Source organism: Lonchura striata, chromosome Z (genome assembly GCF_046129695.1).
Source record: "Lonchura striata isolate bLonStr1 chromosome Z, bLonStr1.mat, whole genome shotgun sequence".
NCBI classification, from domain to species: domain Eukaryota; kingdom Metazoa; phylum Chordata; class Aves; order Passeriformes; family Estrildidae; genus Lonchura; species Lonchura striata.
This window is the reverse complement of record NC_134642.1, coordinates 65400874-65423731: the sequence shown is the minus strand read 5'-3', so window position 1 is coordinate 65423731 and position 22858 is coordinate 65400874. Positions and strand designations below refer to the sequence as shown.

Genomic DNA, 22858 nt, shown 5'->3' with positions numbered 1-22858 from the left:
AGTCCAGATATTGGAAGCTTGTGTTAATTTCTTTGTAGATGAGGAATATGTATTCAGTCTTTCCCTGGGGCCAGCAACCCTCCTCACCTCACACTGAGTAAATAGGGTGGTGGCATTTGCCTTTTGTGTACTTCAGGAGGGTTTATGAGAGGGGTCTTGAGAGGAATTGAGGACATAAACTGAAAAGATCTGCAAACAAATGCCCAGTTGCTTCTCTTTCAGCCAGAGACCCCAGTGATATTTCATATATCAAAAATCTTTGCATGGAACAACAAAAGGGGGAAAAAAACCAGATTAGTTTTTTTATAGGAGTTAAAGAGTTTAAGGAAGATGCAGTTAGTCACATCTGCAGAAAATCCCTTTTCAGAATGCAGGAAAGTGGGTGGGAAATGTTTAACTTCAGTTCTCCTCTGGCTCCTTAATTTTAAACTCTCATGGAGACAGAAAGAGCCTGAAGTCTGCTGGGACAGCACTCATTCAGAGCTGGCCAGTAACAAGGTTTTCTCATTCCCTGTCTCGTGCTGATTCTTTGATGCAGAAAAGCTGAGTTAACATCAAATTCAGTACCATACATGATGTTTATTTTGGGTTTGGCTCTTTTTTTCTATTCTGGGAGTTCACAAAGCAATGTCTTCCTTGCTGCTAGGTCTTTCATAACACACTGCACAAACTCCTGTCAGTGATGAGTGATTAAAATATGACAGCGTTAAAACATTGATTATTACTTTGTCGAAGGACAGGCATTATCTGAAGAAACATCAAGGAATACTTGGCTTAATCCACTAAGTAAAAATTATAATTTTGCCTAGAATAGACAAATTTAAAGACAACCTGTTGTCAGATTCTTTATGAGTACATAAGTTACTGTACTGAACAGATTGTTAGCAAAGAGAAGTAAGCTGGAGTAGTCAATGTAATTTCCCCCAAGAATTTGTCCATGAAAGTCAGTGGAAATAGAGCTCTAGAAAGTAGGAATCAACAAATGATCTTGTGATGTGTTATTCAATTTATTTATTGTGATTAAATTCAAATACTACTTTTAAAAGTTATCATTTAGGGTATATTTAATAAATTGTTTACTATTTAAACCCATGAAATATTGAAAACACATAGTTTTAGGACTTAAGATTGTGCTGGATCTAGTTACAATTTTAAGCCCCCAAACAAAATATTTATTATCATGTTCAATTATTTCCCTCTCTGGATTTCCTGTTAATTTTTAAATGTGAAAGAAAACCAGGCATAGCATGGTTAGAATTTATGTATTTATTGTAATCAGAAAACTGGAAAAAGCCATTTCTATTAAAAATCCTAAATTTGCCTTCAGACTCAGACTATAAACCCATGTTTCTGTAGGCCTTACTGAAGGGCTTTTAAAGAGTGGAAGGGTTGTCTTCTCAATTTGATGGAATGAGAGAGTGCATCAGATCTCACTGCAATACAAATAACTGTGCATTGCAGAATTTGTTCTGAAGAGCTGAAAGCATCCAGAGAAAAGAGGAGGAAGAAAACAAGAAAAGGAAGCAAGAAAACTGGAAACATCACATGTCAGTGATGCAGGGGAAGAGAAGGAGGAAATAAGCTGAATTGAGAAGAGAAAGAAGAGGTGCCCTTCCCTGTCTTTACTTTTTGTGGTTCTAGAAGCACAAAATAAGGGAATTGAATTTTGTTGGAAAGCACTGGAGAAAGAGCTGGAATCACCAAGCACAGAGAAAAATGGTGTGCCCACATCAGGGTTGAATTCACAGGGCTGCCTTGATCCCTGGCTAAGAACAGTTGCTTCCAGTGAGTAATGCTTGCCCAAAAATCATTCCCCCCCCCCCCCGCCGCACCCTCTGCCCCCATTGTCTTTCCTGCAGACTTCTCAGGAAACTGATTAAGCGAGCATCTAGGATGCAGTGGTGGGAACAGGGATTCATTTCAAAGGTAGATAATGGTTTATTGCTGTTGCCAGAGGGATGTCTTGCAAAGGCTGTGAGGCCTTGGTGTGGTTGGGTGCGATTAATGGAAGCCTTTTGGCAAACTCCATGCTGAAAGCTATGATCAGAGTCCCTCATGATGCTTTGGGGCCCAGGGTCAGACAGATTAGGATTTCAGAGCACCTAGTTACTGGGATACATGCAGCATCATCCTAATAGGTACCCAAAAGGGATTTCCTAATAAATGGGAGCAGATTCAGACACAGGGAATTTAGGTTTGGAGCTTTGGACATTAGCAACTGTACTTTACTTCTGGTTTGGCTCTGAAAGACTCCACATTTTCCCCAAAACCCTGTCAGTCAGCCAAATTTGTTCTCACCACCACAGGGAAAGGATGTGCAGATGGTGGAAGTAGCAGGAGAACTGGGAGAAGGATTTAAGCTTGAGTAGGCAGCACTGATAGATGATTCATTTATTAAGGGAGTCACACTCAAGCAAAGCTGCATGTTTCAAGGGGGTCCTCATCAGTGTGACTCAGAAGTTCACAGCCTGGCCCCAAGTGCTTCACAGCTGTCACAGCAAGCTGATAACACAGCTCTTGGTAATTATGGACAGCTTCATGAAGAACTGAGACAGGCATACCACAGCCATTGCAACATTACATGCTGCCCTTGTGGGGCATTGCAACCAAAAGTTTGCGTGCAGTTGACTTTGAGACTTGGATTTGGCTGCAGAGTTCCAGAGCATCTCTCTGTTCAGGCCTGGTGGTTCACCCCTCAGAGCTGAGCTCTGTGTGGCATTCCCCTGCAGTGTAGGTCCATGCAGGCAATGATGAGCATCTTGCATCCCTGGAGCATAGGAATACCCTGCTGGTACAAGCAGAAATCAGGTGCCACCCCCGTTCTGAGTGCCTTGTCAGTGAGCGGGGGGATGACGGAACCTCTCAGATGCTCCCTGCTGCAGGAATGGTGAGCTGGGAGAGCCCTCAGAAGCTGATGGGAAGGTTTCCAGTTGGCAGCAGTTTGGAAAGTTCTAGTGTGCAGTGTTAGTGCTGGATAATTAACTTCTATCTGAAATGTTTCAGCCTGGGTGGCTGCAGGCTGCAAAGGGTGGAGGGGGGGAGGGTAGAGGAGGAGGGCACAGGTGGGCACAGGTGCACCCTTGGCTGACACAGAACCACAATAAATGGGGAAATTACTGTGATGATTCGAGTCTTATTATTATACAAGAAAAATCAAATGTTGGGGAGCTCAGAAGAAACAGACACCATTTCTTCCTCTTCTTTCTACAGTATTTTTATTACTCTTTCTTCACCCGCTTTCATCTATGATGCTTATTTCCAAAGCCTGTTTTACAATGTGGAAGATATTTGAAATGGATTATAAAAATCTATGAATGTGCTGCACAGGCATATTTTAAACTCTTAGTATTTCCCTGAAGGCATGCTATCCCACTTCCAGCTTCTTCAAGACTGTGAAGGAAATGGTTGCCCATGCTGTTCATATGACATTTTTTCATAAGACTTTCTAACTTGAGACAGAGTCAAAAGACAAGACAGATCTTCAAGCATCAACTTAGATTTTAAAAATGAAGTTTTGCATTTGTTGCAAAGAAAGAGCTATTAGACATAGCAAATAATAACCAAAAAGAGCAGCTGAATTACACACCAGCCTCTCTCAATGATGCTACTGATAGAGCAGTTGCATTACACTCATTTTAATAGCATGCTCTCTCAAACTGGCTTAAAAAGATCTTTTTATTTTGCAAATCAGATGAAAAGTTGGTATCATTGACTTCACAGTTTGATAATTTTCCGGTGCTATTTTAGGTGAAAGCATAATTATTTACCACTTTCTGAGTGTGTAAGGCTCACTCATATGCAACTGCTTTCTGTAAGACAGCAGTTGCTCTTAAGAATTTTCTGTACTCAATGTAAGTATCAAAAGTGGGAAAAACAGATCTGACCTCTATTTGGATCTGCCCTCCTTTGAGAATGTACCCAAAGTGTTTTAGCTGTGATTTATGTTGTTTTAATGTGCTAATACTGCAAAGCTGATTTACCCCTGCCTTAGAAGGGCAAAAAGATGAAATGTTTATGTGCTTGCGTTTCTTCTGCTTAAGTTTTGTGTGTGATAGGTGATAAACTACAGAAGCAACAAATAGATACCCACTGACATTCCTGAGACAAATAGTTACAGCAGAAAGCATTGGTATTTTTTGTGTAAGTGTTGAGGCATGAAAATTTCAGATGTCTCATCTTCTGTCCCTGGAAATGCTAAAGGCCAGGTCAGATGGAGCTCTGAGCAACCTGGTCTGGTGGAAGGTGTCCCTGCCCATGGCAGAGGGTTGGAATGGAATGGTGTTCACGGCCTCTCCCCCCAACCCAAGTTATTCTGTGGTCTGTGAAAGTGTCTGCTCCAGAGTTCATGACCAGGGAAATGGTAAAAGGTGGCCTAAGTGTTTCTATCTCTGAGATAATGGGGAGAGAAAAAAATACATATTAATCACCTCTATAAAATTTCCTATCACCATGCATTGGTATAGAATATCCTGGGTAGGCTGGTGTGGTTAACAATGCTCCTGTGTCATCTGATTAGGAACCTTACATCAGCAGTCAACACATGGAAGCCAAAATAATGATCATTCAGTCATCCTTATGATCATGTTTTTATATACATGAATTATTTACAGAGTACAGTGTGCTTACAAGCTTGTTAATTAAAACCTCCTTTTTCATTTCAGTTATACCCCTAAGATTTCTTCCAAGTACGTCATATTTCTAATGACTTATTTCATGTTCATTAAGCCATATTTTGTTTAATGTTTCCTTCCATTGTCTAAATTGAAAATCCCTTAGTGTGGAATACTCTTGGGAAAGGATTCCTTCAAAATTAGAATTTGTTTTTAGAGAGAGAGATGGGTGGTGAGTCTGTTTTGGATATTGATGCCCAGAATCCCTAGGAATGCTCAAATATTTTTTTCAGATGTTATTATCTATCTACTCTTCCATTTTCAGTGTGGCATTCTCATTTCATCCTTTCTTTATTATGCCCACTGGTCTTTGTTATGAGATCCTGTCTTCCACTGTAGGATACTACAGATCCTGAACTTGCAGAGTCTATGAACTGAAGAAAAAGACTGCAAAGCTCTATTGTGATACAAATGATCAGCAACATAAATTGCTCATCACTCACTGTTCATCTGCACTGAAGAGCACCAAAAATAAGGCACTTATTTATAAATAGCTCAGCCTGCTGGATTCCAGTGAAACACAGTTTTGTATCTTCCCACCATTTTGACAGTGCATATAAATATGTACCATGCAGTTATGTGGAAAGGAGTTGTACCATGATGTCCTCCTGGAGTGTTCACAACCCTTGCATGTTTATAAGTGGCAAATTTAGACCCATGGTGGGATGCAGCAGTGCCACATGATTAACAAAAGAAAGATCCTCTGTTTGACAGGGAATGGGAGCTTGTTGACCAGCTCACACTGTCCTTGTATTCCTGTCCAGAAGTGTACTTGAAGAGGAAAATGAAGTGAGAATTCACAGTGAATAAGAGATCTGATAATCACAGACATTTTTTCTCTCTGCCTGAAAACCACCTGAAATTTCTGGACCAAGCCAGAACAAAGGAATGGCAGCATCCCAGAGCCTTCCACAACATCTATGGGACTACTTCCTTTTACTTCACTGGCCAGTTTGACATACAGTTTTGGTTGTTTAACTAAGCCTATGAAATTTTTTTCCCAGTCTTAGAAACACAGAAAATGGTGATATACATGGAATCTGGAACTTGCAAATACTCCAAGTGTTTGATTTTGCTGTGCATTTTCTTTAAGCATTTGTCCTAATGTAATTTGATTACAGAAGCGTTCATGAAAAGGGAAAAATGTTCTTGTTGAGGAGAACAAGAACAGCTAAAGTGAATCTTTTCAGTTGAGTGCATGCATGCTGTTTCTGATGCAATTGACATTATTTAAAAAGTATTCAGACTTCATTTAAGTGTGGTATTGTTTTGCTTTGAATGAGGAACTAGTCCAATAGGATTTGTGGTTTGTTGCTGTGATACTAAAAATATATTCATAAACAAGCTTTGGACTTCTGTCAACTCTAATATTTAATTTTACCTGAATTTGACTTACTTTCATCAGAATTCCCACTTTGCCTAAAATCCTATAGAAAGCAATTCACTAATATCATTGAGAATAATTCAGACAATTCATCTTTTTGTGGATCCATATTATGTCAGCACTGTGAGAGCAAATGCATGTCTTCCAAGAGTTATACAAAATTATTACAATTTTATTGGAGTATAATAAGCAGCAAAATGGCTTATTATTCTCAGTAAGATCAGGAGAAATGAGTCTGCAGTCTGACCACTGAACAGGGGACTCAAATGAGAAATTCAGTCCTTTTCAATACAGTTAAAACCACAGGAAAGTACACTGGGCTGGTCTACCAGTCCGGGCATGAAGAAGACCAGATGTATTTCTGTACTTTGTCAGAAGTCTCCTCTGGAAGACTAAAAGTTGCCAGGGGACATCAGAATTACCCATGATTTGTTACCTGTCTGTAAACAATGACTGCCCAATGTGGCAGTGATGTGGCTGCCACTGAAAATGTTGTGTGGTGCTCTGACATCCTTTAGCAGAAGATCCCGGTTTCTTGAGTCTCTCTTTGTTGCTTTTATTCTCACTGCTGGCTGACTGTTTAACTCCAGTTTACCAGGTACCTCACAGAGCACTTCTGGGGTATCAGTGCTTTATTGCAACAAAATTCAATTCAGCTTACAGTTTTTCACTTTCCTTAATTCCATTCCAGGTCACTGAAGTGTGTGGAACTGTAATTCTGCACATTGATATAATAATTGTAATACATTCCCCATCCCTGGAAGTGTTCAAGGACAGGCTGGACAGGGCTTGTAGCAAGCTGATCTAGTGGGGGATGTCCCTGCCCTTGTCAGGGGGGGTAAGGTCCCTTCCAACCCCAACCATTTTAGGATTCTGTGTCTTAGACTGACCAAGACTTGCACTCAAGTGCTAACATCATGTAAACAAAAACTAAAATGTGGAAAGAAATAAAATCCCAATTTTTTTGTGTCTTCAGGGAACATACTTTTTTTTTTGTAGCCGTCTTTGCTGGAGGTTCTGTCTCCCTGAAGCAGTACCATTTCCTGCAGAGAGAGCGACAGCAGTTTGCAAGCTCTTGCCAAACGCTTGGGAGCGGTGATCTGTCATCCCTTCCTCTCAGGTTGTCTGGGGGAATTAGATACTCCTCTGCAACACTCCCCCTTGTTTGGAGTGTTAAAAAGAATCGCAGTGCCATAAATAGGCGCCGTGCATTCCTTGTCCCCAAGCTTTGGTTCACCAGACTCTGCAGAGTCATCATGGATTATTTGCATGGGGCTGGAAAGGCACAAACATCTTGCAGAGATTAGTGAGACGTGACACTCCTGTATTTTGTTGAAGGTGCTTATCCGTGTTAAACTCCCAGGGTGTGCCTCATTTTCGCCGGTTCTTACCCTCTTCTTCAGGAGGATACAATCACCCACTCAAGGAGCAGAAATAGTGCATGACTAACTATGTCACGGAACAAATGATTATCACTAAGTAGTTTGTGCAAGCTGTTTGCAAACAATCCACGTGGCAACCATTACGCCGGAGCAATTTTGTGAATACCTAACTCAGTGTGTTTTGCATAACTCAAGACTGGCTCCCAAATCATTAAATTCATAACTTCTGTCTCGTTTGCTAAATTCATGAATGTCATTATTTCTTCTAGCCTGCAGAACTTGTAGTGTTAGACTTGACTGTGTTAATTAGTCTTGGTTACACTGGACTGGCAAAGCTGTCAGAGGGATGGTGGCTCTGATGACTGAGGAGCTATTTAAGAGGAGAACAGCTGCTGTGTTTTTAGAATTTCTAAGTCACTTGAAAGTTAACTTACAAGTTTTTAAGTGCAGAGGAGAGGAGGCTACACAGGCAGGTCCATTATTAATCTGATGCTTTCAGATCTCAGCACTGCAAATAAAGACGATGTTTGCCCCAACTGCACCTGGAAGACCCACAGACCCAACCACTGGCTGTCCAAGTGCATCAAAACACTCTTAGAGTTCATTGCTGAGAGCTGAGAGCATCCTTGTCAGCTGGAAAAGTTCATTAGCTGTCTCTTCAGGGTCAGAAAGCTGACTTGCAGAGAGCATAACATCCGTAGGCATCATCTCATGGATCAGGGCAGGGAGAGCTGAGCCATGAGGAAGAAAGATCTTGTACATCTGTAGGAATCTCAAGCACAGAAAAAAGTTTATTGATTCATTTGGTTCAGAATGTTTGGGAGCTTTTGACTCACAGAAATGTGCAGCCCAAGCAGATGCTGAAGCTCTTAATAAGTTAACTAAATGCCCAATGTTCTTGGGTAATTGGTGCTCTGCAATGAGTGTAGTGGCTTTTCAGCTTTCACAGAGCTTTTCAAACCCTACATAATTCTAAGGAGGAGGTACATTAATTTTTAAGGGAGATAATAAGGTATTATTTCATAATAGGATATAGAGGCTGTGGAAATTTTAAGGAATTGCAACAGAGAAGACATAATCAGTATCAAAACTTGATTTTATAAGCCTTTTTCATAATTTCCATGCTGCAAAGCATTTTTACAATCATTAATATCCAGGCTATTAAATTGTTGCTGTTACTTTAATTATTTCCTCATAAACAAGACCAACCCCTGTTAACCTGCCACAACAGGTTTTTTTTCTCTTTCCCCTTAAGCAATGTAAGGTATCAGTACACATAAGATTTTTATAAATAGGTAGGTTCTTCATCCTATTTATTATTTATAAACTTTGTTTATTGAGAAGTTAAATTGGTATTTAATTGTGTCTCAACAATTTGTCCACCTTCTATCTTTTTCCTACGAGTGTATTGAACTTCCCTACCATGAAAGGTCTTGCCTGGTAAGAGCAGTATGCCGAGTTATTTATGGATGGACACATTGCTTAAAGCCTCAGTTACCACTGCTCCACTGAATCCAAACATGATTCAAAGGAGGTATTAATATGTATGATTCATATTTTGTTGTTACAAATCTTGTGCAGTCACTTCATTCTTGGTCCAAATGACTACGATAGGTGAAGAGTGAAACTAAACTGGTAGCAGTAGTCATGCAAGCATTTGTTTGTAGTAGGGAGGTGAAGGTGTTGTGTATTTTCTGTCAGGCATTTAGATCAGCCCAGAAGACTGAGTCACAAGTAGGAGCTGTAAATGCTCACTTGATGATATTGCACATTATAAATCCAAGAGTGAGACAGGGATGGCTGATGATTTTTGACACATTCTCCCAAACCTTCCCATAATACTGGCTGTAAACTGCTTTCTGCCCTCTGAGGTACCTACTACAGCAAGACCTTGTTCCATGTCTGTATCCAGGACTCTTTTGGAATACTGTGGACCATTAGTAATTTGCTTATCCCCTTTAAACTAATGAGGAAATTACAGTACCAAAATACCCATAAACATGGGGCCCTGATGAAGTGATTTTCAGTGGGATGTTGGAAGGACACACCAGTGCATCAGAGCAGTGTAATGTGCAAATACCCAAATTATTTAACAGCACATAAAACAAATGGTTGTTACTTCCTCTAATTTTTATATATTGAGGCAGTTGTGTCTAGCACAGCAAAGAAGTGGAGATTTGGGCCTAAGATTCTGCTTCTAGCAAAGGCTGGATGTATTACTTAATCTGTTTTCCCTTTTTTCCCTCTGATCAGTGTAAAAGGCTGTGAAGTATTTATATTGCTGTAAGCCTTAGGATGAGTGAAAAGCCTGGTGGTGATGTGTCCCCTCGGGACACTGGGGAGGGGGCTATCCCCACTTTACAGTGGGGTTTGCTCACTGAAATGAGGCAGGGATCGCACACTGGATTGCTCAGCTGCTATATTGAACAGCCAGACGGTGCCTCTTCTTCCGCCTCCTCCTCCTCCTCCTCCTCCTCCTGCTCTCCAGTGTGCCTGGTAACGGGCTCTGTGCAGTCACACACTTTAGTGGGTCGTTGCTATAACGCTTTATTGGAAACTCAAATGCTTCTGCCTTTGGGGGCGGGGGGTGGGCGCTTCTTGATTACAGGATCTTGCCTGATTTTGTGGTTTGCACGCTCAGAAAAAGCAACTTCAAAACACGGCCACAAAACTTCTACATGCTGGCTTGTCTTTTGGGTTTTTGTTCATTTGTTAATGACAGTGTTTTAAGTCAGTATTGGGAATTAAAAGTAGGGAGTAGGTTAAAGCATTTGCAGTGGGTAGAAGCCACTAGGCTTTGGTGCATTTTCAAAAGTTCAGATTCCTGTCTTGTGTGGAAAGGTGATAAGTCTGCAGCTGAGGACCTTACAAACATCACAGCTCTGAGTTTGTTTGAGTTTGCCCCTAGCTGAGGAAGGGACCATTACTGCCTGATTAGTGAAAGGTACCCAGCGAGCTGAGGATGCCCATGCAGGATGAGACCCTCTGACCCTGGTCATCATTCTGGTCAGCAGCATGAGACATTTCAAGTCCATTCAGGACAGCACATTCCAGTGGGCCATCCCCTTTGTCAGCTGCCTGCATCCCATCACATGGAGACTATATTTGTTTTTAAAATAGATGTTTGATTTTTTTTTCCCCTCTCATCCTGTGCTCTGAGAGCCAATTTTAACTCTTTTTTTTCCTAATTTCCCATCTTTCTAATTAAATCCTTGGCATATTAAATAAGAAACCTCAAGTAAAGCTGTTTAAATTCTGATGCTTGTTTTGAGCCAAGCCACGTACACCCAAGAATTCACCTTAGAGCCATATTTTTAATACCTAGCCTCAGAAAGATGAACTACGAACTTAATCTACCCTGGCCTCATTTAATAGAGTTAAGAGAGCAGGCTTTGCAAGCTTAATTCTCAGCTTTCTTTCATACAAAAAAATCAATATAGAACAAAATGCCCTTGTAGCTAAAATTAATCCTGTGAAACATGCCTGGAGCAAGGCCCAGAAGAAGAGGATGAGATGATGAGCTGGTGCTAGCGTTTTGAGGAATGGGACATGGGTCAGCATTAATTTCCCCTGCTGTATATTGCTATATACAGCTATCATTCCAGGGGTGCCCCATGGATCACTACATGGGCATTTCTTTGACAAGCAGAAGAAGAAGGGGGAAACTGTAGAGAAGAAGAAGAAAACTTCTCAGGGACACAGCTGCTGGGGGTATGGGGAATTCAAATGCTCAGGAAGGGCTGAAAACACTTTCAAGCCATGCTGTAATTGCACTGTTGAGTGAAAATGGTTCTCTATCAGATTTTATTCCTTGCTGCAGGTGTTAATGGTGAATACAATCTAATTGGATTAAATGCTGTGTGCATGTACCAGGTACATCTCAGAAAGGACAATAGATGCTTTTGTAAAATGGTACCAGACTCCTTTTACCAACACAGTATGAATCAGTCTTCTCCATACCCTCTCTTTAATTCTACATTTCCTTCCAGAATTAATTTATTCTTGTTCAGACACTTTTTAGCTTATGCCAAAAAAGTTAAGTCATACAGAAAGAGTACTCACAGCCTGTCATGCCTCTGAAAAAGCAGCATTTTCCAGCAATATGCTGCAGGATGTCCATCTTACTGATGGGAAGGTGGAAGCTGCTGAAACAGGGCAAAGATGCTGTTTCAAGAGCCCTTTATGCTGAGGAGCCTAGCAGGGGTGACATGCCAAGGAGCCCAGTGTGAAGCAATGCTTATGTGCTTCATAATTACAGCCCTGGTTGCCAAATTTCCTGTCAGCTCTTGTGCTGTGTTAGCAGGGGTCCTCAAGAGCAAGGCATGGGAGCAAATATTGCACTCAGTTAATGTGAGCTTTAGAAACCCTTTCTATGTGCAAAGCCAGGAATTCATTGTTAGCCTAATCGAGGTCTCAGCACTGTTAGCAAAGTGATATTGTTTGTCCCGATGATGCAGGGGAATTATGCAAGTGCCACAGCTCATTCTTAGTAACAACAGTTCAAAATGTTGTAGTCAGAGTCTCTGTATCTCTGGATCATCCTCTGGGTTTCCAGATCTTTAGAGAGACAGAGCATGTGTGCCTGTGTGTTTTTGGAGGCTGGGGGTTGTGACTGCCAAGTAATGTGTGTTCCAGGATTTCTCAAAGCAGGAGCTTAATGTTGGTTTTGGGAGTTTCTCACACTTTTGGTCTCTTATATGTATTCGCTAATGCTGCCTGCATGCCTACTGTATTTACTTGCCCATTCCTCATTTGTTTGTAGTTCTACCTTATGTCCACATTTGTGGTATGTTTTACACACTGGTTAGTTGTCCTTTGTTTTGTGTAAATCCTGTTCCACTCAGTTCTTAAGGTTGCAATCTCCTAGTGACCAGTAGCTGACCCCTGGTGAGTGGTGATTTTTAGCCCTGGCACCTCCTGGTGCCATTCTGTACTGGCAGTGGTGTTTTTTGCTGTTACCTTGTGGTATCACTTCTGAAGATCTTCACTATAACCTTGTTTTTGTTGTTTGTTTGTTTTAATCAGCTTTCAAAGTCTTATTTCTCGATAATCTTGATAATCCAACTCACATTTTATTCTTGCAGCCTGGTCACACCTATCTTTGATCTAGAGTTGTAGGTAATCACTCTAAAAGGCCAATGAGAGCTCTTCCATTAGCAGACACACACACAGATCACCATTGTTGTATCTGCTTAAATAGTTTTCTTCAAGTTAAACCAGCAACATTGTGTGTTATCAAAATTTCTTTACAATAAGAGAGTCTTCCTCTATCACACCTCAGATGCGAGGAGCAAGGAGGCAAATTTCAGAAAGCCCAAAGTATTTGTATTATCAGCTTCAATACACAGCTGCTGTTTTGGCTCTGCTGCTGTCAAAAGTTGAATTGCTTGAACAAAAACTGGGGGGAAAAGTGCCTCCCCTATGCATTGTCTGAATAACACATGGGAAAACTAAACATTGCCTGCTTCAGAACTCTTTTGAAATGGATCTCTTTGGACTGATAGTCAGCATGTGCAGAACACCAGTGCTGGTGAGGTGCTTCTCTACAGAAAAACACTCAGACATACCTAAACAGTCTGCTGAAGGCCATTTATTCAGTAGGATGTTGTTTCTTCTTAAGGGTAGGATTAAATTCTGCTAAACACCATTTTACAGCTATCCAGGCCCATAGTGGCAATCAGAAGAAACCCCAAAAGATGCTCTTAGTAGAACTGCCCCTGTGGTTTGTTTTCTTTACAGATGTGGGAAGACTTGTAGTGGGGCAGCTCTTTCTGGCAAGTCCTCACGCACTTCAGTAGTCCATTCTGACGTCCACGCACAGCAGCTCCTGGCAGCTCAAATGTTTGCAAGGGCTTTTTGGACACTGATGGCAACTCTGTGACTCCTGGGAGTGAGCGCCAGAGATATGGACCCACCACTTCCTCCCATCTGAATTGTACTGCCATTTTAAAGAAATGTCATGGAGAATTAGCACAGCTCCCCCTGGTCTGTCTACACAAGTGACCACATGCCCTTTTTTAAACTATAAAGGCAAATTTTAGGGAATTGAAAACTGCTCTCTCTCTTGGATCTGTATGAAATGTTCTTCATCAAACCTTGAATGTTTGAATTTTTTCTTCTTGCTGAAGCAAAGAACACCTTGAATTTTTTGAAGTAATATTACTGAGGATAATTTATAAGTGGCTATTCAGATAAATAATGGACCCTGCTTACCAAGATCAGCTGGAAGTTCATATTTTACCTCTTTGACCTTGAAGAGAGCTGTACATATTCAGATTCATTTGGAGTATTTTTGTGTAGCATTAGAGAAAGCAACCTCAAGTCATGTCTGTCTGGTCTAATAAAATAAATAATTTTCAAGATGAACTAAGTCAAAATTTAAATTAAGCTAGCTCCTGTGGTGTAGTGATTTTTAAAACCAGCAGTGTGTTTTTAGGATTTGCATGTAAGCATTGCCTGGATGGATGCCAGGCTTCTTTTACTGCAGGAATCAAGACAGCTCTGGCTACTTTAAGAAAGCTTTTCTTTCTGAGCTTTTAAACCCTCTGTAAAAAAATAGTCTTTAGTTTGGGGACCAATTATGGTCTTGATCAAACAGGGTGTATAAGAAGACGGATGGACAAGAGAAGGAAAAAAGGAATTTCTGGCATCATCTCACTGGTTTTCGGTCCAAAGCAGGTCTGGGATTTTCTTCCCCAGAGAAGCAGAGGTCTGCACAGCCAAAGCAGCAACATGCTGAGGGCAGAGCAGGTTTTTTGCTGCAATTGGAGCTCACCTCCCCTCTGGAGCAGCTGGTGGGCTGGGCAGGGACTGGGATGTGGTGCAGAGGGGGCACCTCAGCAGCTGGTCAGGAGGAGAGGGCAGGACTTCCCACAGTTTGTCAGCTGCTAGCGCAAACTCCATCTTGAAGTATTGCCATTTCAGCAAAGGCAGTGCACATTAAAAAAATAAAATAGCATCTCCTAGCACCTTTTATGATAGCATGAAATGAGGAAGTGCCCATAGACTTTAAGGAATGGGGCTTTAGGTCTAAATTTTCTAATTTCAACCATGGATAAAACCAGTCGTGTCAGTTTTTAAATCTGTGGCATCACCTTGCTCACAGCTGCTGTTGATCTCTGTTTTACAGCTGTGAGTCCCCACAGTGGCACTGCAAGCCAGGAGGGGTTTTTCCTTCTGTGGAACTTTCTTTAATGTGATTACATAGCCTGTTTTCTCTTTTGTGTTTCTTATAAAGAATGTATATACTTATATATGTATGTAAGCACTGCCTTTACCCCCAAGAGTCAGCGGGAAATATTTTTCTGTGTTTTGTTTACTTTTACACAGTTAGCAAAACAATGTTCACATCTATCCTTTTAACTCTTCTAATGAAGCTATTATAATGTCAAATAAAATGTCGCTGTGACTATGCCTAATTAGCATTACAAATTTGGTTGAAGAGATAAATGACCAGATACTTCATGGTGCAAGTCAGCCTAGCTCCAGGCGCTTGTGCTCACAAGATTTACAAGGATGGGTTGACAGACTGATGAAATGGAGGCCTGGAAAATGCTGCATTAATGAAATGCAAACTGTGTTTCAGCTGTTAAATGGACCTGCTCTCTCAGGTGTCTCATGCAATAGGAAAAACCTGAAAAAACTGCTCTGGTTGGGATACAAGAAGCAAATCAGTAGTTACAGTCTCTGCTGATGGGCTGGAGAAGACACACATCAGACCATGTACAGCTTAATGTTCTATGAATGCATTGGTCCAGAGCCCACTGAAAGTCAGTGGAAAGATTGTTAGCATCTGATCCAAAGGCAGGAAGTCAGAAATTAGGGATTCAAGGCCTGTTCTTTACCAAGTAAACAGTGAAGTCAGGTGGTCATAGCTGGTTTATAAAACAGGAGCTAGTGATGTCCAATAAAAAATTAAGCACTTGTGGACATAGATGTTTCTGCTAGTGGCACTGTGTAAACACATCACTAAAAACAGATAGCAATTAGCATACCATCTTCAATGTCAGCTTAAACTCAGCCTTAAAGACATTTAAACTGAACTTCTCTGTGAGATTTAATTGTCATTTTAACTGAAATAGTAAAACTCTGCTAATTTCAAAGGGAGGTAAAGAAGGAGTTTGCATAAGAACTTTAATAAGGGTCAAGCAGATTTCAATACACAGATGAAATGTCATAAATCTCTGTTCCATTATTACCATGAAGTTGTACACATCTAAATTATCATTTCAGTTTTCAGAAACCTTCTCTATGAAGTGTCAGCAATTACTGAGAAAGTCACTGTCTCAGCAATTACTACTGAATGGTTTAATAAATAATTAGTATAAGTTCTTCATTAAAAACCAGTAAGTGTTGACTTTGAAGAGAGACAAATCAACAAGAGTTATGTAAAAGCATTAAGAACACTGTAATATCAAAGGCTCTCTACTGAAATGTGGCCTCTCTGTATTTTTCTTCAACTGCAACTGAGATACAAATGGCAAAAAAACCTTTCAAAACATAATTAGGAAAGCGTTAAATCCAAACATCTCCAAAGAAGCATTCCCTTCCTTCAGTCCCAGTACAAAGAAAACATTAATTACTCTTCCTTCCCAACACCTACAGGGTTGTTCTCATGGTGTGCAGAGACAATTAGCTGAAACCTAAGCAAAAGTAATGACTAGTGACTAAATTTTATGTACGCTATTGTATCAGAAAATTCTGAAACAGGTTGGCAGTCCAATACTCCTAGTAAAGAAAAGAGACTCTGCTGCTTTTCCAGGGCTGAATGTTTATCTTTCAAGCATCTTAGCAGGGAATTTAGTAGCTAATAAATCACAGTGATGATAAGTGCTTGTATCAGTGCATCCGTGGGCTCCTGAAGGTGATGGCTGAAGCACAGATGGTCTCACTCTGAGGAGCACTTCTACCCGCAGGCTCAGTCCAAGGCAGGTTATCCCAAATAACACCCCTGTTCAGGAAGGAGTGTGTCATCATGGGAATGGGCTCTTGGACCATGCTGACACATGCAGGTGTGCTGCACCTAGGACAGGGATCACAGTGCAGGAGCTCCTGAGGACTAATGCTGTGGATGTGGTTCTGTATGGAGGAGAGTCCAACCCTGGACCTGAGAACTCCCAGTCAGGTGAAAATTGCCTTCACCTGCTCAGCTTTTTTGCTAAGTAAAATTGCATCCATTTTTCTGGCCCTGAGGCAGAGTTCTGCCTTCTCTGTATGTGGTTGAGGGGCCTAGGTTAATACCTGATAATCTCATAACCTCCGAAAAAATGTTTATTGTGATTCAGTTTGCAGAGACTAGTTTATTCAAACCAGCTTCCCAAACCCACTATGCACAGTGCTTTATTTCCCTCCTGAACTTATCATGTGTTTTAATTAGTAGGCAGTTTTTTCCAGCTCAGAACTCAGAAATTCTGCACAGGTTAGCTCCTTGAGCACTGAGTAACTTGTCCTTTATCAAAGAGTCATCCCTCTTGTGTCTTGCTGGCAGTACATGATGTGTATCGATTGTGGACAGTGATCTGTTTAATTAGCTTGTTCTTGCATCTTGGTATAAAAAAACAAAAAGGCCACAGGTACCAAACCCAAGAGATAACAGAAAGAACTGAGAACATCTTCAATTACAGCATTCTTTTAATCAAGCTTTGAATTTAAACTATCTGGAAAACAGATGATGAGTTCATGTTGCTGCAAATTAACACAAGGGCTTGCTTATAACCAGTAAGCTCCTCCTTATAACCAGTAACCCCAGCTCCTCAGGGTTTGAGTGATTTTTTAGGTTGGTTATTTTTTTTTTTTTTTTTGGTCATTTCACCCCTTACATCTGTGTTAGAGAGCCCAGATAGTTTTATTTATTTAATAAAACTAGGGTAAATTGACTCATTACTGTATTATTTTGAATTCATTATTGTATTATTCGTAATTCAGAATGACATCTTTAAGATCGATACAAACTGGAGCCTGTTATTTTCAGTAAAGTACTTTTAAAACAAAAATGACATTTTTTATTGACTTTGAAAAGGTTTGGTTCCTCACATAATATACATTAGCTACTGAGGATTTAAGAGAAGGATGAACAAACCCAAAGTGTTTAGTAACATAATAGATAAAAAGACAAAATCCAGGTACCTGTGTAGAGTCATATACAATTTGAGTGGACACAAATACAGACAAATGCTGTCTTAAAGTCATAACGAAGCTCTCACAGACCAAAAGATACACTGGAACAGACATAACATTTTTTGGACAGTCTCATGGCTGGAACTGAATACCAGTGTAAAGTGATACAACTTCTTTAGGAAAGGTACAGGGAAGACTGTCAATGTCAGCTAAAAGCAAAAGTTGGAGTAATATATAATATGCTAGCTGAAAGCCTGGTTGAAGCCATTTTTTAGGGCAGAGAATTATTTCAGAGCAAATGCCAGAAATTGCTTATATTCTTTAACTTTTTTCCTTTCTTATTAAAACTGGAAATAAAAATTTATTTTTAAGACCAGGGAAAGGAGAGAAATGAGAGTAAGGGAAAAGAATGATCAAATAGTAGGAACTACTCACTTCAAGAGTACAGAGGAGTTAGCCTCAAATCATCCCTCCTTTTCTGGGAAAGATAAAGCCATGGGCAATGGTGTTGGGAAACATAATGAGTTACATTCTCTAATAGCATCCCTGACATGGAAAAAAATGAATATGCAATGATTTATCAAATCTTTTCCAGCTCAGAAATCACAGACTCATATCTTTGCCTCTTGTGCATTGAGTAACTTGTCCTGTTCTGTTGGCAGTACATGATGTGCCTTCATTGTAGACTGTGATCCATTTTATAAGGTTACTCATATGTCTGTAAAAACATCCCCAACTACACACACACACACACAAAAAGAGCTATAATGAAAATAACTGAGGGGTTATTTTATTTTTTCTTATTGTTTATCAATGATCTTTTCAGCATCCATTTGTAAATGGGTCTGTAAATGGGCTGAACTTGAGCCAGAAGTTATTTCAAGGAAATAACTTCTCATATCCCTGTTGGGGGTGCAGAAAAATCTTTGCTTGAGAATGCTTCGAAATCCAAAAGCACAAGTAGATAGAAGAAAAAACATATTCTCAGAAACAGAGTCATTAATGACTGCTGCAGTTGAGTCAAGCTAGCAGAGAAAGCCCATGAATCACAGTCCATTTAAGCTAGGTGGGTGTAAATTTTCCTGCTGCTCACACAGTTCTGTTGATTGGCAAGTAGTTACTTTGAACTAAAGGAGTGTATAAAAATTATTCAGACTCATTAGCTTTTTTCCAGTATATTTCTGATAATCTTTCATTTTTTTAACCACAGAACCCCCTTCACCTGCAGATGAGCTTAGAAAACACACTGAGTTCTGATGCTGACATCACTTTCTCGATTCTCGCAATGAACAACTGGTACAATTTCAGCCTGATGCTGTGCCAGGAGGAGTGGAACATCACAGATTTTCTCTTCCTCACACAACAGAGCTCCAAGTTCCACCTGGGGTCCATTATAAACATCACAGCAAACTTCACTTCAACTAGTGACCTTCTGAACTACTTGCAGTTTTACCTGGAGAGCATCAAAGACACGTCAACCATGGTGATGTTTGGGTGTGACATGGAGAAAACGCGGAGGATTTTTGAGATAACCACGCAGTTTGTGATGCCTGCAGAGCTGCACTGGATTATTGGGGATTCACAGAATGTGGAAGAGCTGAGGACAGAAGGTTTGCCCCTCGGTCTCATCGCTCACGGCAAGACAACTCAGTCGGTCTTCGAGCATTATGTGCAGGATGCCATGGAGCTGGTAGCCAGGGCTGTGGCAGCAGCCACCATGATCCAGCCTGAACTGGCTCTCATTCCAAGTACAATGAACTGCATGGACACAGATGAAAGGAATATCACTTCAGGCCAGTATTTGTCAAAGTAAGTTTTACCTTTTCCCTTCACCCCAGGTAATATTTGCTGTATGGCGAGAAAAATAGTTTTTTTTCCTCCCTCCCACTGTTCTCTGTGGGTTAATTATCATGCTGCTAACCCTCCCTCACAAACAAGTTTGTTTCAGTGTTTCTTCCTGCTTCTTTACTTCTGGGCAGATTATGAAATTTTGACTTTGCCACACTGGGAGAGAAGCTAGAACTTCAAGATTCTGGTGGAAGAAGACACTGTTCCACAGAAGTAGAGATCACATAGTAAACATAGGCTAGGTTACAGACTGTGCTCAGAAACTTTATATTTATTCATGTAAGTGGGCTACTGTCAAATTCTCTAACATTTTGAGTGTAGAAAACAGGATATTTGCACTGTCTAAACCCTTGGACAATATAAAGATGTGTAGTAGCCCATGATGTAGTAGCCCTTCCATGGAAAAGAGAGGAAAAAGATGCACCTTCATCTCTTCAGAAGGTTTCTTCTGGTGAGAGCACTCAAAAGTACAATGTACTGTTTCTGCTTCATGTCACTATATAGAAGCTATTCCCAAAATTACTTCTGTGTTCCTGTTTAGAAATATTATTGTTGTTAACATATGAGTTGAAAACCTGCATGGTACTTTTTGAAAACAAACAAAAAATGTCTTTGCTAACTACATTAATTCATCACGTAATCTACATCCAGCAACTATTGCATGTTTTCCCCCCATTATATCTGGTGTTCAACTTAAAGATTTTGTTGGACAAAACCTTAGTTAGGATAAAAGTTTTTGAGGCTTTTTTCCAAAAACATATTTTTTTCTTGGATATGTCTGCACAGTAGTGTATTAACAGCACTGCTCAAAACGCAACCATTTGAGACCCTATCATTTCCTTAGTCCACTTGTTCATTCAGAGTCAAAAACTCTGTTTCCAAAGAGTGGAAGAGGGTTTGGGAAATAAACACTGGACCGACTCACAATACCACACTGACTTGTGATGTTTATTTTGACACGTCTTTCTGGATATTTTAACTGAAAAAAAAAAGTCAGCAGGAGCCCTTTTAAAGTAACAAGTGGACAGCAGTTTTATGAATAGGCTTTTTGAGGTTTGAAGAAGAGATTAAAAAAAAAGGAAAACAAAAGTAAAACAGTTCAATGTATTAATGAAAAATAATTTATCATTTGCTCTTCATAGAGAACCATTGGCTTTTGTTATATTTTGGGAGACAATATGCAATTTCACATCTGTGAAACGTCTTTTCCCTTCATATTGGTAAGCATATCGTGGAAGTAAAAGAAAGAATTTTATGCTTAGCTTTGGTTTTTTCCCTATACAGTTGCTTGTGAACTCTATTAAAGAGAAAATAACAGGTTAGAGAAACCCTTGTCCTAGATCAGTGCAGCTGTTTCTGCAGTGTATGAGTGAGACAGGTACCTGACGGCCAAAAGTGATGTATTTGCGTCAGCAGTGTAACTATTAGCTCTGAGTGGTGGCATTAATTTCTCAGGTGTGACATGCTGATGAGTGGCTTCACTGTGACCAACCTGGCCCATCTCACCAGGGCTTTTAGGCATTTTTATCCTCCAAAGATGAAAATTTTGTCTGGTGCTTAACTGCTTTTTATTAATGAATGTATTTTTCAGTCTGAATGAGCCCATCTGTCTTGGTGGGAAGCCTTGGAGCTGCTGTGCTTGGGGATGGAGAAGGGGATGATGGAGCAGAAGCAGTGCTCAGACCTCCACCTCACCCCTCTGCAAAGGGTGGATGGACAGCAGCCCCACTCTCTGGCACAGCAAGAGCTTTGTCTACCAGCACTGATTTCATACCTTGGCTGTGCAGACATTTAAGTGCACCCAAGAGCAGAATAATGGGCTTGTGCATGGCAAAGCATGCTTGTATCTGTATGGATATGGGTATAGATGTACAACCCCCTGCAGATTTTACTGTTGTAAGTCACTGTCCATTTTTCCTCTTATAATGAAATTGATTCCTTCATCAATTCTCGCCTGTTCACAGGAGCATCCTTGTTGGAACAAGGCATTAAAATTTCAAAGCCTCATCTTGTCTTATATAATTAGTCTTACAGCTTTAACTCACCTTCTTGGGTAATTTCATCAGTCTGCTATTTCATAGATCCATAAAATCACAGAATGGTTTGGGTCAGAAAAGACCTTAAACATCACCTAATTCCACCCCCTCCTATGGGTAGCGACACCTTCCACTATCCCAGGTTGCTCCCAGCCCTGTCCAACCTGGTCTTGAGCACTTACAGGGATGGGGCAGCCACAGCTTCTCTGGGCAACCAGTGCCAGAGCCTCCCCACCCTCACAGTATATACTTATTCCCAGTATCCCATCTAGCCCTGCCCTCTGGCAGTTTGAAGCCATTCCTTCTTGTGCTATCAGTAAGAAGTCTCTCCACCTCTGTTGAGTCCCTTTAGGGACTGCAAGGCCACTAAAAGTTCTCCCCAGAACCTTCTCTTTTTCCCTGCCAATTCTAGTTCTTGCCTCCGGGAAGCTCCCCAAAAAGAGAGGTGGAATGACCCAACTGTCAAGATTGAGAGAAAATAATTTCAGTAGGTCATTCTTAAATATACGATAAAGATACTGCTACTGGAGAGTATCTTTGCTGAAGTTCTAAGGAGCAGTTCTTGTAATAAAGCACATGAGAAACAAAGCTGAAATGAATAAATAACACATTTTGGAGTAATTTAAACTGAAGTGACTCATAAAATTTTGATGCAGTTATCATAGACTGTCAGTGTGAACATCAGCTCTCATATATTGACACAGCATCAAGAAAATTCATTCAGCTGTCAGACCTGAGGATCTGGCCCTTCACCTTCTGAAATTTGTGCAGACTTTCCATACAAATCTGTCAGTAGACCTTCTGAAACAGCTGCTCAGATACTGCCAGCATGTCTGTGCAGTACCCAGCACTTGTAATTCCCAAAGATTCATGCTGGAGATTTCTAGCTTAAGAAGTGTAGTCAGAGACTCTTATCTGTTTCCTAAGTTTTCAAGTAAAGGAGTTTTCACTTGAAGTTGCTGGCACGAGTTTCACTGGTGCTGCTCACAGTGCATGCAAATGCTCAGCAGCCTCAGCTGCTTGTGTATAAAACAGAGTGTTGTTAAAATGCTTCTCCATCATGGTTCCCATCATTTATTTTGATTCATGTTCTGTCACTACAAAAAAATACAGAACATGCAAATCAGCTGCAAAGGTAAGCCACTAACTCAATAAGATTATGAAGTTGTACATTCAAATGCTGCTAAATCTCTCTCAGGTATCCACTTCTAGCAGAACCACAGGACAGGTACAGAGGGCTCATTCTGCCCTCCTGGGTGTGCTTGCTTCTACTGTACGAGTCAGCGAACAGCATGCATTAATTCCAGTGGTCTCCTTCCACCTTCAGAAAATTAATGTAATGCATTGTTCCATGGCTTCAGTTACTCCCAAAGCGCCTGCTTTGCAGCATTCTCATGCTCAGGTTGTGCTGTATTAGCAACA

At 40.6% G+C, this 22858-nt stretch overlaps 1 protein-coding gene across 1 annotated transcript in view; it reads left to right on the top strand.

Moving 5' to 3' along the window:
- Positions 1-22858, top strand: part of GRIN3A (glutamate ionotropic receptor NMDA type subunit 3A) — a 66851-nt gene that overhangs the window by 5440 nt on the left and 38553 nt on the right. Inside the window, exon 2 of the mRNA XM_021541456.3 lies at positions 18763-19361. Within this exon, the coding sequence (XP_021397131.3) occupies positions 18763-19361 (599 nt within the window). The remainder of the gene's footprint in view (positions 1-18762; positions 19362-22858) is intronic.